Source organism: Rosa chinensis, chromosome 5 (genome assembly GCF_002994745.2).
Source record: "Rosa chinensis cultivar Old Blush chromosome 5, RchiOBHm-V2, whole genome shotgun sequence".
In the NCBI taxonomy this organism is placed as follows: Eukaryota; Viridiplantae; Streptophyta; class Magnoliopsida; order Rosales; family Rosaceae; genus Rosa; species Rosa chinensis.
In genome coordinates this window covers 25,006,062-25,022,683 of record NC_037092.1, presented here as the reverse complement: position 1 = coordinate 25,022,683, position 16,622 = coordinate 25,006,062, and the positions used below count along the sequence as shown (strand labels likewise).

The 16,622-nt window shown below is 37.9% G+C and overlaps 5 protein-coding genes across 10 annotated transcripts; 3 read left to right on the top strand and 2 right to left on the bottom strand.

The window, feature by feature from the left end:
* The first annotated feature begins 519 nt into the window (after positions 1-519).
* Positions 520-4,800, top strand: LOC112165112. Of its 3 annotated transcripts, XM_024301538.2 has the most exons (7): positions 520-626; positions 1,498-1,904; positions 2,011-2,069; positions 2,268-2,305; positions 3,090-3,480; positions 4,007-4,290; positions 4,419-4,800. In XM_024301538.2, exons 1-6 carry the CDS (start codon positions 610-612, stop codon positions 4,262-4,264), a joined length of 1,170 nt encoding a protein of 389 aa, XP_024157306.1. In that variant the 5' UTR covers positions 520-609; the 3' UTR covers positions 4,265-4,290; positions 4,419-4,800. The 3 variants fall into 3 exon arrangements, with proteins under 3 accessions (XP_024157306.1, XP_024157307.2, XP_040375655.1); XM_024301539.2 differs by lacking the exon at positions 520-626 and having other exon boundaries at positions 639-1,904; positions 2,011-2,063; XM_040519721.1 differs by lacking the exon at positions 520-626 and having other exon boundaries at positions 639-1,904.
* A 328-nt stretch (positions 4,801-5,128) lies between these two features.
* On the bottom strand, positions 5,129-7,698 carry LOC112165111 (multiple organellar RNA editing factor 8, chloroplastic/mitochondrial). The gene is made up of 4 exons (XM_024301537.2): positions 7,238-7,698; positions 6,686-6,783; positions 6,531-6,596; positions 5,129-6,042 (listed from the first exon to the last, which is right to left on the bottom strand). The coding sequence occupies exons 1-4, from the start codon at positions 7,645-7,647 to the stop codon at positions 5,417-5,419; spliced, it is 1,200 nt and encodes a 399-aa protein (XP_024157305.1). The 5' UTR covers positions 7,648-7,698; the 3' UTR covers positions 5,129-5,416.
* Positions 7,699-9,105: 1,407 nt separating this feature from the next.
* Positions 9,106-9,477, top strand: LOC112203513 (heat shock 70 kDa protein 1-like). The gene has a single exon (XM_024344474.1). The coding sequence runs from the start codon at positions 9,106-9,108 to the stop codon at positions 9,475-9,477; it is 372 nt and encodes a 123-aa protein (XP_024200242.1).
* Positions 9,478-12,731: 3,254 nt separating this feature from the next.
* Positions 12,732-14,804, top strand: LOC112168205 (UDP-N-acetylglucosamine 1-carboxyvinyltransferase 1). 4 transcript variants are annotated; one of them, XR_005800620.1, is made up of 5 exons: positions 12,735-12,907; positions 13,046-13,328; positions 14,027-14,105; positions 14,218-14,421; positions 14,540-14,804. XR_005800620.1 is itself a non-coding variant. In XM_024305326.2 (3 exons), exons 1-3 carry the CDS (start codon positions 13,534-13,536, stop codon positions 14,294-14,296), a joined length of 231 nt encoding a protein of 76 aa, XP_024161094.1. In that variant the 5' UTR covers positions 13,518-13,533; the 3' UTR covers positions 14,297-14,801. The 4 variants fall into 4 exon arrangements, 1 of the variants encoding a protein (XP_024161094.1); XR_005800619.1 differs by having other exon boundaries at positions 14,536-14,803; XR_005800618.1 differs by having other exon boundaries at positions 12,732-12,907; positions 14,218-14,802.
* Positions 14,805-15,440: 636 nt separating this feature from the next.
* LOC112203512 (NAC domain-containing protein 83-like) lies at positions 15,441-16,409 on the bottom strand. The gene has a single exon (XM_024344473.1). It carries the CDS (start codon positions 16,407-16,409, stop codon positions 15,441-15,443), a length of 969 nt encoding a protein of 322 aa, XP_024200241.1.
* Positions 16,410-16,622: the final 213 nt, after the last annotated feature.

Sequence of the window (16,622 nt, the reverse complement as noted above, 5' to 3'; positions counted from 1 at the left end):
GAATTGGAAAGTCGGGAGAAAATAAATATAACCATTTTTTGGGTATAATTATTGTCCCTAATAGTCATTTTATAGTAGGTTATATATGTCATATAAAATGAGCAGATTTGGAGGTCCCAATAGAAACTCTCATTGTTAAAATGCATTGAAATATAGAGGAGATGATACACTACCAGTCCCCTTCTCGCAAAAGACTCGTGCAATTTCAATCAAAAACAGTCACGATAGTCAATTACCGTAGGACAAATTTCTCTGGTCTTGTCCGATCACAGACCCGAAATTACCCCGAATCGCGAAAAAAACACACTTTCAAATGGTCCAATAAACTTGGCAAAATTACACACGACACGAAAAAAATTATAAGAATTTGGTTTGAGGTTTCTTAACCGGTCTTAACACGAAACCTAATCGTTTGGTTTTCGTTTTGTTATCATGTTCTACCAAAAATATACGAAATGAAATTAATCCGATACGAAATGGGAATTTTGCCAGGTCAATCCAATTACCCCGAGTAAAATTGAAAAAGAGAGTCCAGGCCCAATCCGAGAAGGAAATTAGGGAGCGGGTCTTTCTGGTTCGCCTGCTCACTCTCTTATCTTCCACCTTCAAATGCCGTTCCTTCACCTGTAAGTTCCTTCTTCTCTTTCGCTAACAAACTTTAACGCATTTAACTGAAATGGGTTATCTTCTCTACATTGTTTCTCTTCTTACCCACTTTCTGACTCACCTCCAAAACTTGAGTCTCGAAGGAATGCTTCAACTTAGCTTCTGCTCCTTTTTCTGGTTTCTGGTCTTAACTGATATTAATAACTAGGAAATGGGTATCTTATTGTTAGTAAGTTGAACCAAATTTTGAATCTTTCCTGGTAAAAATGTGGTTTTACTATAAATGAATGAGTGTGAACAGTCTACTACAGATGTGAGTTCTCCATGTAGATGTTATATAATAGTGGAATGTAGAGAACTTACAATAGAATCGAGTGTTCTACTGAATGTAACAAAATTTGATTTCAAACGCATAGTGAGATTGATTCTATTAAGCAATGTTGAACTCTTTAAAATGGGTTTAGCTTACAATTGAAATTTAGCAAGGTTCATAGAGGCTGAATAGTTGACAATGCTTCGGGTGGAAATTGCTCATGATTGAATTTGCTTTAAATGCCATAAAAAAAAAATTAGATGGCATTAGTAGTTTAGTGTATTTACTTATGTGTAAATGAATGCTTGAAGTGGCTGGTCAGATTTCTATTCTTCATGTTGAAATTCTGGTGAAGTTCTTGTGCAACTGTCTGACGTGTTGGGTTAGTAAAAAGTAGCTGCGAGGTTTCTAATAACTTTGAGGGTGATGATTTGCTTGAATGATTTTGAATTGTATACATATGGGGGTGCTTTTATTAAGTGGTTGTGTGTTTGCATATGTAATTTTATAACTCATAATTAAATGATTGAAATCCATATGATTAACCAGTCTGTTATCACATTTTTGAGTTCTAACAGGAGATTGTCTGCTCCATATTCAACCCTTGATCATGTTCCGCTGTTTGGTTATGTGGCGGAAGCCAATCACTTTCCACAGAACACGGAGCATTTGAATTATCATTTACGTGTTCTGAGGAATCGGTTTGCCTCTGTCTGTTCTTTCCCTCAACTTCATTACATTGGAGCTATGCAGATCAGTGTTGGCATGGATGAGAAATGTGATATTGCTAACCTCAGCCATTCTATAGTTAGCAGAAAGCCACGAGAGCAGCAAAACGTAAGAAAGGAGGTTCAGTTAATTGGTCAGAATGACTCTACAATAAGTATTAGCAAAGAAGATTACAAGGAAAGAGAAAGACGAAAGAAAATAGGACTAGCCAACAAAGGAAAAGTGCCATGGAACAAAGGCAGGAAACATAGTGCAGGTAAAGGGATATATATCTATAAAATACAGTGTGTATATTTGTTATTGGATTTTGAACTCTCAAACATTTGGTTGAATTTGAAGTTTTGATTTTCCACATAATGCAGAGACTTGTGAGCGCATCAAGCGACAAACCATAGAGGCCCTAAAAGACCCCAAGGTGAAGGCATGTAAGATTTATCAAGTTTTATGATATTTTTCTTCAGCACATGGGTGTTTCTGAAATAGCATGTAAGAGCTTATATTGTTGTTTTCAGTAGTCATAAGTACAGCAGAACTTATGTAAAGAAGAGTAATCTTGTTCATTTTTCAATCCTTTTACTTTCTTTTGAAATCTCCTGTTATGACCCTCAGTAGTTTTCAGGTTAGAAAGAAGATGTCCCAGCGTCCCCGTTCTCATAGGTACACTCAGAGACCTTTTCACATATACTCTTATTGAAAGCTAATACTATAACTTAATACTATATAAAAGCTAGTTGGGTTATCATTAAACTTTCTAACCAAGAGTAGGTTTAGGCTTTGAATGTGGGGAAACCAAAAAAATTAGTTTTACTACTCAGATTCAATCATAGTTACTTTGTAACTATATTTTCACAGAGGATGGAAGATAGAAAAATGCTGTGACCCTGCCATTGATGGTTCTTTTATTACTCTAGAAAAGATTATCTGGAATAAAGTTAGTAATTTCTTGTATAGTTTTCTGGAAGCACCTTCATGTTATAAATGAATTCTAATGGCCCAATTCTAATAATTGCTATACGGTAGAATGGTTATTAGAATTTATGGGGCTTTAGGTGTATTTATGTTTTGAACTCTTCCTGCAAATAGTTGAACTCTTTCTTCCTGCAAAAGAGAAGGAATAAAAGATCACATGTGTAACCTCTTGGTCGGGCCTCAAGTATATCTTTTAAATACTTTCTCGTAAGCTTTTTCGTATTTTCCCATTGTGTGGAGGAGGGAGGGAGGGAGAGTGAGTTCTGTAAGGCTTTCAGGCAATCTAACCAAGTAACATACCACTTTTGTCTCACAAACACTAGAAACCAATCTTTGTACATTGAAGACTGCTGATAGATATGTTTGTTGTTGTCATTTGTTTAACAAGTGTCTGGCTCTTTGAGTGGTTGAATCAGGAGAGTCAAGACTAACATGCCACTCAATTTTAATCACATTTTGAACTGTTATGTAGTGTGGAGTCCAAGGCAAAAATGAGTTCTTCACTTAGACGGCTTTGGGGAAGGCGTCTAAAATGGAAACAGTCAAGGGAGAAACTCTTCCTGTCATGGGTAGAAAGCATAGCAGAGGCGGCTAAGACAGGTGGGAGTGAACAACAAGAGTTAAATTGGGATAGCTATAAGAATATAAGGGAAGAATTATATCTCCAACAGCTTCAGCAGGCTGCAGAAAAGAAAAAGGCAAGGGAACGGGCAAAGATGAGAGCCAAGGAAGCAGCAGCACGAGCTAAAGTAAAAAAGAAGGCAAGGCGTGCTGTTGAAAGGAGAGTAGATAGTGAGACTAACAAAGACAATGAAGAGTTGACATCTCTGAAAGGGCTGAAAGTTAAGCAGAGATCAACGAAGGTAATTGCTCATGAACCAAGATCAAGTTAAATATAGCTACTACAAATTTTGTAGTGTCTCATTTATAAGATAGACATATATGAATAACACAGAACAACTTATTATGCAAAAATAAAGAAGCACGAATTTTTGGTTGATAAATTGGTCACAGATGTTAGGGCTTTTCCTTACCAACAAATGAGCATGTAGTTAGGGCTTTTGAATGAGACAAATTTATTAGGAATGTGGCCTGATGAACGGAAAAAATTGGAATGAATCCTTTCCTATTTCTGAGAAGAAAATCCTTTTCATATTTGGGACAGGACTAATTTATGCCTTGTGTATATAAAAAGCTACTTACCTGATTCACGAAACCGGTAGGAATTCTTGAGGTTATATCTTGAAATCAATAGTCACCAACTGTTCCTGATTTCTTGGCTTTTAGAATATAGGGGACCTTTTCTACATGGGCATGTTACTATGATTCTTTAATGTTTCACAATCTTGTTCTTTGGAGTGCTGTCACATACTTCCTTTTTTTGTACAGCTTGACAGAGAGACTTCCACAAATGATCAAGTTGCTAGTCGAAGGGACATAGTTAAATCGCAATTGCATATCTCAGCTTTGGAGAAATTGGATGCAGAGCTTATAAAGAGAGAAAAATTGCGAGCAGAAGTTTCATTTGCAGACCAGATAAGAGCTGCCAAAAACAGAAAAATGGAACAAGCTATGGCAGCCCCATCTGTTGGGGTAGTAAACGAGAAACCAGGGATGCATACCCATACACTTCTGCAGTCTCAGTAGTTTGTTAGCATCAAAAAAGGAAAATGGTGATTACTACTCTGAACTTTACCTATACATCTCCTGGGTTTTCAATTTCGAGAATTCACCACCCTAGAGTTTCAAAATTGACAGTTTTCTTGTTTAGCTTAATGATTCTTCTGCTGATGGTTTGTAGGATGAGAAGTATTGGACTTCTGGACACCTTTTCCATCTAGTGGCAAGAGTCCCCTTGTTTCTTTCCAGGGCTTGATGTTCAAATAACAAGGAGGTTCTGGCTGCAATGCAACCCTTTTTCGGTGAACCTGTTACGGGCAGAAATTGCATGTTATTCATAACATCCTGGTGTAGTTGAATATTCAGATGAAACTCCTTACTAATTTTAGTTTTTAATTCGCTTCTGTCGGGCTAGGTTGAGGACGTAACTCCCTAAGAAAACAAGGATGAATCTCCAACAGGGAACCCCAAAGTTTTGTAAGGAAAAGGAAATTGAAATTGTGAAGTTCATGTAAATTGTAATCCCTTCTTATTTCAATATGCTAGAGCATATTTCATTTTTATTTTTTGCCTCAAGTTTATCAGAACTCGACTTAAATTGTGTGTGGGGTAGAAAAGAGTGATATTTCAAGGAAATATACACATATCAGAGTTGTACTGAAGCAGGCTACCAACCATCCACGGCAAAAATGATTTAAGTAATAGAATCAATTACCAATGACTGAGCCATGCACACATTATGCTCCTTTTACATCAGTCTCGAGAAATAAATGTGTAGATTGACATGATATAGTTGGAAATCCCCATTGTTCCATAATGATTTTGGGTTAAGACTACACCATACTTGTCTAGGAGGATAAGATGGTTCACCAAGAAAAGATACGACAGAAATGCAAATCAACACCAAGAAACAAAAATAACTAAACAGTGTGCTTTCAGCCAATATGTGCATTACATGAAATAACTCATATCACATAGCAAAGGAACGATCCGATTAATCACATCCAGCTATGACCATGAAATTATAACCATATCAGATAAAAGGCAACCAGGTCCTGACCCAGCAAGGTGTCGAAAAAAATACTAGTAAATCAAAAGCCACCTAGGGGCAGCCTCCTAAGATCTCTCTACAGCATGCCTGACTGCCTACAAAGACTGATGGCAGCATAGCACATAACCTCAATAACGGTTTTGACCACCACCATTATCTCTCTCTGGTGTGTAGGTATTTTGGTATTGTGCAGGATCAGACCATGATGGCGCAGGTTGCCCTCCTCCCATGTGTGGTGGCTGTCCTCCCATGTGTGGTGGCGGTCCTCCCATGTGGTTTTGGGGTGGTGGTGGCCCTCGCATATTGTTGTTTGGAGGCATCTGATTATAGTTGTTAGGCGACCCTTGATTGTAGTTGTTTGGAGGCATCTGATTGTAGTTCGGCTGTCCTCCACCCCAGTTGTTGCTTGCCTGTGGCATATTGTTGTAGTTTGGTGCACTCGTGTTGTTGGGAGGCATTGGAGGCCTGTCCACAGGTGGGGGAGGCATATTGTTGGGTGGACTCATGTTGCTGGGAGGTCCGGCCATGCCAGGCCCATGCTGGCCTGGTTGATTAGGAAAAGGAGGGGCACCCCTATTCGGGCCATCTCTGCGCTGCATGTTTTCCCTTCTCCTGTCGAAGTTCCTTGAATTGTCAAAGTTCCTAGGTCTATCATTGCGTCTGTTTCTCTCGTTTGCCCGACTGTTGTTTCTTATCCATTCCTCATGGTACTTGGGATCATATGGTACTGCTTCCCCATTAATAAAAGGTTCGCCTGACAAAACGACCAGCAGAAGGAATCATGTAAAACTATTCTTGAAGCCAAACTAGTCAAAAAAAAAAAAAAAAACTAGTTGCAAACCACAACAAAGAAACAGGTCCACATAACAAAATCAATAGCATCATGTTATCATTGAATTCTCTATTAAAAAGAGTTAAGTACTGAAAAGCTTCTAAGCTTAGCTCATCACAGAAACCGTGAGTAACCAGGACAATTTCTACCAAGCAACTTTGAGTGGAGTGGAAGAATCCTTTAACATGATAATTACAAGAGCTCTAATTGCACTACATCAACAGCCTGTAAGGAAAACAATCATGCATAGCATTATAAAGCCTCAGACCATCCTTTCCCACCCAAAGAAAGGCATAGAATTCAGTTACAGCTGACCACAGAAGAGAAGATGGGGCTAAAAACTTAACTGATTGCAATTATTTTTCTTTAGTGTTTGCAAATGAGAATTGAAGTAACAAGCAAGTTCTTACCTCCGTAATCTTTGTTCTTAACATCCAGGTACGAATCAGGAAGCACCCAGCGGACCTTTGGCAATTCTGCAAGAATTTAATGAAAACATGAATGAAATAACCCTCAAAGCCAGGTGATAATCAAAAGTACAAGCAGGTAGAAACAGAAGTAGTACCCTTGATTTTGTATGAAAGCTCTTCAGACACGAGTGCACCAAATGCAAAATAACACCTAGTTGAAACAGAGTAGATCTTCATCCTCGCTTCTTCCTCACTGGTTGAGATGCATACAGAACACAACACACAATTAATAAACTTCAACTATTCCAAGTCAGATTGTAAATAAACTCTGAGGCAACAAACACCCAATTACTTCCGAACCCGAATTGCAGATATGCTCATATAAACTATCATACAACCGAATACCAAAATCAGGTTTAATCCCAGCACACAAAAAAAACAACAAAGAATGATCCTTTTAAATCTCAATTACAGCATATCTATTCCTTCTAAATAGGATCATCCCTATTCAATAATAACCACAGTAATACCATGATCATAGTTGCATATATGTAAAAACACAATCTGGTCGTAATTTCTAAGCAATAAAAATCGGCAGAAATGAAAGAATCAATCTCCAATATTGTTCATTTTCTATTAATCACAACAACCAGTTTGAAGAAATTGAGAAGATTATTGAAAAGAATAGAAGGTGGGAAATGGATCACCTTCCGACGACCATGGCTAGGGTTTTGATGTACTCCTTGATGGTGTCATCCCTAGTGGTCCCCTCCGGCGGCGGCTCCATGACGACGAGCCAGTGCTCGAAGTCGCAGCCATCGAGGAGGATAGTCTCCTTGGGAGGCCGGTTGGACCAGTTGGGGTTGGGGTCGCGGAGCGAGGAGGTGGTGGCGTTGGCCGAGAAGCAACGGATGGCGGCGGGAGAGAGCTTTCCAGGGAAGGCGATGGCGCCGGCGCCGGCGAGGGGGCGGAGGCGGTTGATGAGGGAGAGGGAGGAGCGGGAGTGAGCGGAGGAGAGGGTGGAGGCGGTGGTGGTGGCTGTGGAAAGAGAGCGGGAGAGGAAGGAGGAGAGGGCTAGGGTTTTGGGGAAGGAGCGAGAGAGGAAATGGGTCGCCATGGCGGTGTGTGTGTGTGTGATAAACCCAGAATGGGAATCTGGGGAGATGATAAAAGGGGGTTAGGGTTTTTCAACGGAGATTTTATAGCGAGATAAAAGTACTTAACTACCCCTCATTTTTTTAGTATATCACCCTATCTCGGATTTTTTTATTTTTATTTTTTTTTTTATAACGATAAAATTATATATTACGGTGCGACCTATCAAATGCACTTTTTAAGATGTAAACTCACACAAGTCAAAATTTCATTTTGTGATGATAGAAACAAATTAAGATTGGGTCATACTCATGTTGACGCCTTCTATTCCCCTGTGAGTATGATTCAACATAATCTTCTCCTTATTCATGTTTTATCTTGTTTCTTTCCAATAATGTGCCGTGCAATCTCACTGAAACGGACATAAAATTTACAAAATAAGGTCTGGTGGAGAGAGTAACAGTCATTTTCTTCAACAGTGACAACAACCCTATCGAACAATTCATGTTTAAGCTCACTGTGGATCAGTCCTATGTCTCAAAGGTTGAAGAAGCTGACCTGGTGTTCTTAAGTTCATATTAAATTTTTTTATTCAGTTTCATGCTTCGATGTTGTATTTTGATCTTAACTATCCAATTTAATTTCCTTTTGTTGTCCTTTGTTTTTTAACACTTACATCTTCGGTTTAATTGGTTGAATATATGCTGACCAGATGCTTGGGTGGTTACTGCGCTCTTGAACTACATTTTGGTCCTTCTGGGTTTTCATGCTTCTCTTTGAAGATTGCAGTGCTGCTGTAGGCTTTTTTTGTCTACTATAGATGGCGGGTGGGAGATAACGGCTTACTTTCATTCCCTTCCTCAGGCAAGTACGAGTATGGGTGAAAGAGGATCGTTGATTCCGACAGACACAAGGCAGTGCAAACAACTTCCCTTAGTGACGTCCCCTCTTAAGTCAATGAGTAGCCAACCTCTCTCTGTGCAGTTATATCTTGAACATCCAAGTTTATCTGAACCAAATCCTTGAAAGGAGACTACAACACATGCACACATAAAGTTAGTTCAGCATTTCCTTTTAAGTTTCTTATTTTACTTTGTAGTCCTCCTTTTTCTAGTTTTGCTGGTGGATCGAATCTAGCTATTATCTGGTTATGAGACTTGGATTTAATCTTTTAATGTGACTCACATTCTATTGCAACAATTTTTGCTGTGCAGACCCCAGGTAACAATTGCAACAGCCATAAGTTTCTGTCACTGATTGTACATTTGCCAATGCCATTAGAAGAATGATAGAAGAGTGAGTTTTGCCAATATTGAATGCCGCTCTGGTTTTCTTGTTCTGTTTGCTACATACCTTAGCTAGCTTTAAACTTTCTAGCTGGGGTAATGCACTATTTGGCTGTTTCTACTGCCTCTATTTATTCTCCATTTCAACTTGTAAAGGTTCTTATGCTTGTAAAGGAGAGATATTTTTCCTAGATATGTTATGTTCTCCAAACTCCAAACATGTTTGCAGATGCATCTATATCCAATTCGATGGAACTATTACCAGGGATAAATTTGATCAGTTGAACTGGGATTTATATGACCAGTGTGTCAAGCTAGTTGACAAGTGTTTAGATGATGCTGCAATGGACGCAACTAGTGTCTCGGATGTGTTGCTGCTTGGCTGTTCCCCAAAGGTCCCCATGCTGCAGGAACTTGTGCGAGTGTACTTCAGAGTTAGAGGGATTCAAGTGAGTATCAACAGAGAAGAAAAAGAGCCGGTGGTTGCTTATGGTGCATCTCTTGTAGGTGCAATGTTGTGCACAGCTAGTATAAAAGAGGTGCAGTACGTCTCTATCGATTTGTGATGCAAGTGTAGGCTTGGCAATTCAGCCCATGACCCGTTAACCGCCCGCTAAAAACCCATTTTTTTCTGCCCGATAACTTAACGTGTTACTAGGCTGCCAACCCGTTAGTTAACGGGCGGTCCGACGGAACCCATCGAGCCCGGTTAGAAGAGAAAAAAAAAAAATTTGAGGTGAGCATGACTTGTTTAAATTGTTTATCTATACAATTGAACAAGTTGGAAGAAAAAAGCCATCCGGTACTTTTCCAAATCTCAGAGCAACTCCAACAGATTCCCTATATTTTGATTTTTCTCTACTTTAGGGAAAAATAAGCCTCTTTTGCTCCAACAGATTCCCTATAACTATCTCTATTTTGAAAGTGAGGAGAGAGAAAACCAAATTCCCTATATTTACAGCAAACTCCAAAATTTTAAAGAAGAATATGGAGATTTTATAGATTACTGTAAACTAGGAAATCTGTTGGAGTTGGAGAAGAAAAATAGGCTAAAGGCTTGACTTTTGCTTCTCTATAATACAAAAATTATAGGGAAACTGTTGGAGTTGCTCTCAAGCTAGCCAAGTCGTTGGCAATAATTATTCTCAAAAAAAAAAAAAGTCGTTGGCAATAATAACATAGTTAGCTGTGTCAAATGCAATTCTTATATTGCTATTGGTGTGTTTAGTGTAATCATGGATTAAGATCATGATTAGCTATAATAAAAGCAACCATGCATTAGAAGAGCTTAAGTGGAGAGGCATCAAAATCTGTTAGTTTGATTGAGAATTTGAAATAGATGGTTAATCACTTCCTACAATCAAATTAAACACCTACATATATTTTAAAAAAAATTCTATGCAGCGACAGTATAGAATAATCTCAACTCTTGATATTTATAATTAATAATTTGTTTTAATAACCAAAAAGTATTTTTGATGTAATCTAACCTGTAGACACAAGAAATTAAATGAAAATAAAATTCATTAAATAAATCGGTCAATCTTTGAAATTCTGACTAAATAAGCTTAGTTGGCACATGAGTCCTACAAAAGGTACACGTGGCTCGTACGTCACCAAAATTATGGAGCTTCTAGGATGACACATGTCAAAACACAAGTGATCCATCAATTAAATGACTCAGAAGCATCAATTGTGGAAGCATCAATTTATCGCCGATTGGTTGTTGCTCGAGTTAAGCATTTAAAGTGGATCAATCATATTAAACTGATTGATCTCGATGAAAATCAAGCATCAAAATTAAATTGTTTAATTCTGATTGAAATCAAGTATTAAATACAAATATCGCTCGAGTTAAGCATTTAAAGCGGATCAATCATATTAAACTTATTGATCTCGATGAAAATCAAGCATCAAAATTAAATTGTTTAATTCTGATTGAAATCAAGTATTAAATACAAATATCGCTCGAGTTAAGCATTTAAAGCGGATCAATCATATTAAACTGATTGATCTCGATGAAAATCAAGCATCAAAATTAAATTGTTTAATTCTGATTGAAATCAAGTATTAAATTCAAATATCATTCAAATTAAATTATTTAATTCTGATTGAAATCAAGCATTAAATCAAATCATATTTGATTGGCATATTCCTTAAATAAAAAATAATTAAATCAACAAATTAAAACTGATTGATTTAATTACATATTTACGAAATGTGATTAATGCTATGTCATCAATGCATTCTAAATTGAGGGAGATAATGACATTATAAATACCCCTTCTCAAATCAAGAGAAGGGACGATGACAGATGGAGGGACGCAAGCAGACGGAAGTGATTATGTTGAATTAGTTGACTTGAATTTGATTATGTTGCAAAAATTTGTGCTACTATTAGGAGTGGTACTAGATGGACTATTTTGAAGAATTGGGGTAAGAGTAGTAATGTAGTATGATATGCGAGGTGACACTGGTGTGTGATTTTCTAACTACATTGTGTAGAAGTATAGCACATTTAGAACCGACTTACTCAATACTGTTATGGATGGTTATGCTGTTGTTCAAGCTATTTCCATTTTAGGTATTTTTCATTGTCAGATCGAGCAGTACCTTGCTTATAATATGATGAGTCAGTAAAGGAAACAAACTGGAGGGGTGATTTCTTTTTATGTTTTTCTTTCTTTTTATATCCCAAGTCCCATGTAAGGAATGAAACCATGTGTTACTGTGGTAGATAGGTCACAAATTTCATCTCTTGAAGGTGTTTCCCTCGAAGCAAAGCATATTTTCTTTATTAATCAGCAGATTGGGACAAAATGTGTTATGAATCTTATGATGATAACATACCCTTTCATGATTTTTCTTTCCGATAACCATCCTACGGAGCATATCTTTTTCTGTTAACCATCTCAAAAAGCATATCTCATTGTGAACCATTTCAATTTTATATAGTGAGTGTCCACCATCTTCAATAATTTTCAACTTTTTTGTCAGGAACTACTTTTGTAGTGCTTGGAGTTCACTGTTCTAAATGTTCTTATTAGTGTTTAGATACTGGATGATGCAACAGCTAGATGCTTTGATATTCATTATACCATTGATCAAAACATTTGGGGTTAAAAGCTCTTTTTTTTTTTTTTTTTTTTTCTCCAAAGCTCATTACATTTAAGTCGTGAATCGATATGGCTATTAGACTCCTTTCTTCCTATGAAGGAGTAAAATTTCTCCTTCACAGGAGTTCAGGAGGTCCATGGGGAGTTGCCGCACTAAATTTAACATAATTTCTGTATTTTCCCTTCTGTGTTTTGAATTGATAAAGTGCCTTCTTTTAATCACCAAGGTTTTAATTTCATATATCTTTGATGTCTTACACAATTACACTGTACTTGCTACGTATTACATGGCCCATGGGGTGCTACTAGTGCATTCTTAAAAGAGAGACCACTTGCTAAATGTTCATGTGAATTAAACTCTCTGGTTTATGTGGCGTGTGAGATGATGAATTATAGTTACACTTGTATATAGTTTTTGTCTAGAAAAGAGACTAAGATACCATCTAAGGTTGAAGGTATAACGTAAGCACATTTATGTTGTTAAATTACCGCAAACCAGTTACAAGTACAAAATTAAATCGCTAATCTCAGCTATGGCAGCTTTGGCAAATTTTTATGTTAGTGACTGTTATTCTACATGACTTGCATGTTTCCTTAGTCAGTAACACTTGTTTTTATGATTAACCCATAGTAAAGTTCAGCCAATTGCATTGGTATTCAACTATTTACATGTTCTATCATCTATGAATGGTGAGATGAGTTGATCAAGTAAATTTCTGTGATACACAAGGATGGCAAAGTTCAGGCATATGCATTAAATGGAAGAGGATTGGTTGGGGGAAGTTTCCAACTTGATTACCCTAGCGTTAGGGCAACAGAAACCCTTCTGATGGCTGCATGTATGGCTGATGGAACAACTATACTGTCCAGTGTTGCCAGAGTATGATTAGTGAATCTCTCTGAAGTTTTGATTTCTGATTGTGATGATAATGGAAAATGTTCAAGTGTTTTTGTTTGCTGTCTAATGGATTTTATTAAGTGACCTGTTTTCGGACTTTTCGCCAACATTTAACCACAGGAACCAGTGGTTGATCTTGCTCGATTTCTGACTAAAAGTGGGGCCTGTGTGGAAGGAGCAGGAAGCAACAAAGTTTGTCATCAAGGGAAAATCTTATTTTCATGGTTGTAAATGTACTATTGCACCTGATCGTATTGAAGCAGGCACGTTTTTGCTTGCTGCAGCTATTGCTCGCTCATTCATTTCAATTTCACCCGTCATTCCTTCCCAAGTTTCCTGTCTGATGCAAAAACTCTTGGCCGCTGGTTGCAAAATAAGGCAATGCTCTCATGATACCTTGGAAGTATGTTAAATTGTTTCATAAATAGCTTGGTTCCCATTTTGTTTGCTCTGCTTATCTGCCTCTTGTGGTAATTTAATTTCATGCTGTGGTATATTTCATTATTACTTCAGTTTCAGCAGTGTCTCAATGTGGTGAGAATTTGCGAGGTTTTAAGGTTAAGACAAGACCATTTCCCTGGTTTCCTAAAGATCTCCAACCGCAAACAATGGCCCTGCTAACCACGTGCAATGGTTTAAGTCCTGTAGAAGAGTCTGTATTTGAAAAGCGCATGGCAAATGGTATGTGGCATATACTGTGTGCATTCGCATTTGTATTATATATGCAGATTCTCAATTAATGAAGGTGTGGATCATTGAGGGTTTATGATCTTATTAGCCACATAGTATGCACGTGTCCATGCATGTTTGTGTCTGTGTACATGCATACATACATAATAAACACACATAATGAGGCATTAAGGTGTGTACATCTATGTTGTCGAGTCTTGTTCTAAACCCTTACACTGTCTCTAGTTTTTCTTTTATAATTGGTTTTTGATGGTTTTAAAAAAGAGTACAAGGAGGAAATACTTCTTATCCCCTGTATTCTTTTATAGACATTCCTTCTTTGTTTTTCTGTCTGGAAAGATGATAATATTTGTTACAAATGACGCTACTTGCATTGACCTATTGTCATACATGTTCCCTGCTTTATACTAGTAAACGAACTGCGGAAGCTTGGAGCAAAAATTCAAGTCTGTGCAAGCTCTGCTCTGGTTTTCGGGAAAGATAATAGAAGGTATGCAAAATCCTTTAAAATATTTCTCTTAATTTTATTTATTTTCTTACTGTTTTCTCTCCTTTTTCAATTGGAAACTAAATGGCGCTAATGGTTTCCATTCTGCTGGCAGTGGTTTGTCTGGTTCCTGCCTTGCTGCAACTGACCTCAGAGGTGGGATATCATTGGTATTAGCTGCATTGGCTGCATAAGGTACTACTGAGATCAGCAGTGTTGCTCATATTGACCGTGGTTATGAGAATGTAGATACACAACTTCATATGCTGGGAGCCGATATCAAAAGATTAACGGCCCCTGCTTCTTCCTAGTGGAACAAGTACATAATTCTTCCCATTATAATTTCTTATCTTTCTGGACGATTGGACCCATTGTGACTGACGAGGATTTTGACAAAACTACTCTTTCGCTTGCTAAATATCGTGTTTCAAAGCCAGGCTAAGAATGGGTTGTGAGACAGGTGACAGGGCTATACATACACATCAGAGTGAAGAAGATTCTAAGATGGTTATAGTAGTGTCACAGGTTAAAGGTCCTTAGTTTCTTCATAGCTGTACAGTGGAAACCCCCAAACCTACATCATTCAAGGCTTCATCACCCTTCTCCATATAAGCCCATTCAGAAATTCGATCTCAAGTTCAGCTATTGACAAAGCTGTATTTTTGGGAGATAGAGGTGCCTGCACATCCTTGATCTATTTTCTTTGTTGCTTTTCAAACATTTCATCAACTTTGTTTCTCTTCTCGTGTTCCTGCTCTTATAATTTTTTTTCAGTTTCGGCCTAATGTTTGTTGAATTATTCTCCTGTCCAGGAGGAATTTGGTTAGGCTTTAGAGTGAAATTGCTCTCCTACAAATTCTTCTGGCTACTTCAACCTCCCATAGAAGACTCTTCATTTGAGGATTTGGTGATGGCAAATCCCATACAGTAAATGGCCAGCTATTTGAATATAGAAATGGTTCAATATTGCTAGATCATTATTGGAATTGATGTTTTTGTTAGATCCAACTTGTTGATATCAATATTGTTGATTGATTTGACTTTAAGACTTAAAGTGAACAACTATAAGTTATAACTATTGCTACTTACAGAGAGATAAGTAATCTCGATCAGATAACAAATGACATTAATTGTTATGGTTAACCATAAGATGAAACTTTTTTAACTTAGGGCTGGAAGACGGAGTCTAGCTGGGGCGGTAAGGCCCTCAAACTCATATTATTAGTTGAAGAAGAAGATACAACAAGGGGGGCGTAAAGCCTAAATCCTGTCAACAATTACATATATTAATTCTGGTAGAGATCGACCGCAAAAGAGAAAAAAATATGAACTAAAATGCTAAGTACTCAAAATCTGAACAAGAAAATCATTCCATTCACCCTCTTCCATGGTATATGGCTGGTCATCCTTCACTAGCTCCCCTATAAAAGAGTCGGGCCAGTTTGCACCAACCATAACATCACTCAAGTTGCCTCCATACAGATCGACTTCCCCTGGTGTCAAGATACCCTCTTCAGCTGGCATTTGCTGCAACTGATTTTTATCTTGGTCACTCATTATTTCATTAGCTGAAAATAATGTTGGTATCTGACATTGTTGCCCCAAATTTTCTTCGCTTGGTTGAGGTTCAGCTGGCAGCAAGAATTGTTGTTGATCATACCATTTTTCAAGCTGAGGGAAATCCAATAATGATGGTGCTGGCACATTATCATCCTTGACATAATCTTCGAGCATCTCATGATTCTCTTCTTCTTGCCTTAATTTTCTCTTCTTCTTTTCTGGTAGTATGTGGTTCTTCCTGAGTAAACAAAGAGAGTATGCATTTTTATTTACTTGTTTCTGCTTGTGCAGGAGTTGCGACTCAGCAAGTTTGAACTCGTACATGATCCAGCGACCATGATGCACAGAGCTCGTATTCTTGTAGGTGTAGGTTTTCTTGAAACCAAGAAGAGTAGTTGTTGGCTGCTGATTCTGATCAAGAAGATAAATCTCCTTGGCTGCGTCCAGGCCTTTCCATGTACCACTCCCAACTTTTCTCCTTATACGCGAGGCTTTTGCACTCACCTTCTTCTTTTTGGTAAAGAAGTAGAGATCTTTGTTCCTTCTCAAGTCGTTTGCCCTTCTTGCTTCATATCTTTCCCATATATTCCAAGGTTCTTGCTCACCATAGAGATCCAACTCGCAAATAAGGGCTTCTTTTCCGGGTACCTCCTCTCCATTCACCTTGGGTTTAAGGTAGTACATGAGTAGTTCATCTTCCATGAGGCAAAACCTTTGGCCCGGAAGAAGCATATAGCCACCCTCCATTAATGGAAGAAGTTAGTTGTTTCGATCTGCTGGGTCTTTTTAATTTTAAAGAACCTAAAACTGAAAATTCAACTTGAGAAAACCTAAAGAGATCGAGAGTGTAAGATCGAATAACTGGGACTCGCTGCTAAAAAAGATTGGTGCCCTAATTAGCGTGAAGACTGCGGATGAAATTTAGAAACTAAGGACTTGTGGAAACCACTATGAATCAGG

Excerpts from the sequence above, each read along its gene's own strand:
- LOC112165112 (XM_040519721.1), top strand. The coding sequence starts at position 1,442 with ATGATTGAAATCCATATGATTAACCAGTCTGTTATCACATTTTTGAGT. Across the intron at positions 1,905-2,010 it reads AGGCAGGAAACATAGTGCAG|AGACTTGTGAGCGCATCAAG; the intron begins GTAAAGGGATAT and ends CACATAATGCAG. Across the intron at positions 2,306-3,089 it reads CAGCGTCCCCGTTCTCATAG|TGTGGAGTCCAAGGCAAAAA; the intron begins GTACACTCAGAG and ends ACTGTTATGTAG.
- LOC112165111 (XM_024301537.2), bottom strand. The coding sequence starts at position 7,647 with ATGGCGACCCATTTCCTCTCTCGCTCCTTCCCCAAAACCCTAGCCCTC. Across the intron at positions 6,597-6,685 it reads GCTTTCATACAAAATCAAGG|AATTGCCAAAGGTCCGCTGG; the intron begins GTACTACTTCTG and ends AAATTCTTGCAG. Across the intron at positions 6,043-6,530 it reads TAAGAACAAAGATTACGGAG|GCGAACCTTTTATTAATGGG; the intron begins GTAAGAACTTGC and ends TCGTTTTGTCAG.
- LOC112203513 (XM_024344474.1), top strand. The coding sequence starts at position 9,106 with ATGTTATGTTCTCCAAACTCCAAACATGTTTGCAGATGCATCTATATC.
- LOC112168205 (XM_024305326.2), top strand. The coding sequence starts at position 13,534 with ATGGCCCTGCTAACCACGTGCAATGGTTTAAGTCCTGTAGAAGAGTCT. Across the intron at positions 13,607-14,026 it reads TGAAAAGCGCATGGCAAATG|TAAACGAACTGCGGAAGCTT; the intron begins GTATGTGGCATA and ends GCTTTATACTAG. Across the intron at positions 14,106-14,217 it reads TTCGGGAAAGATAATAGAAG|TGGTTTGTCTGGTTCCTGCC; the intron begins GTATGCAAAATC and ends TTCTGCTGGCAG.
- LOC112203512 (XM_024344473.1), bottom strand. The coding sequence starts at position 16,409 with ATGGAGGGTGGCTATATGCTTCTTCCGGGCCAAAGGTTTTGCCTCATG.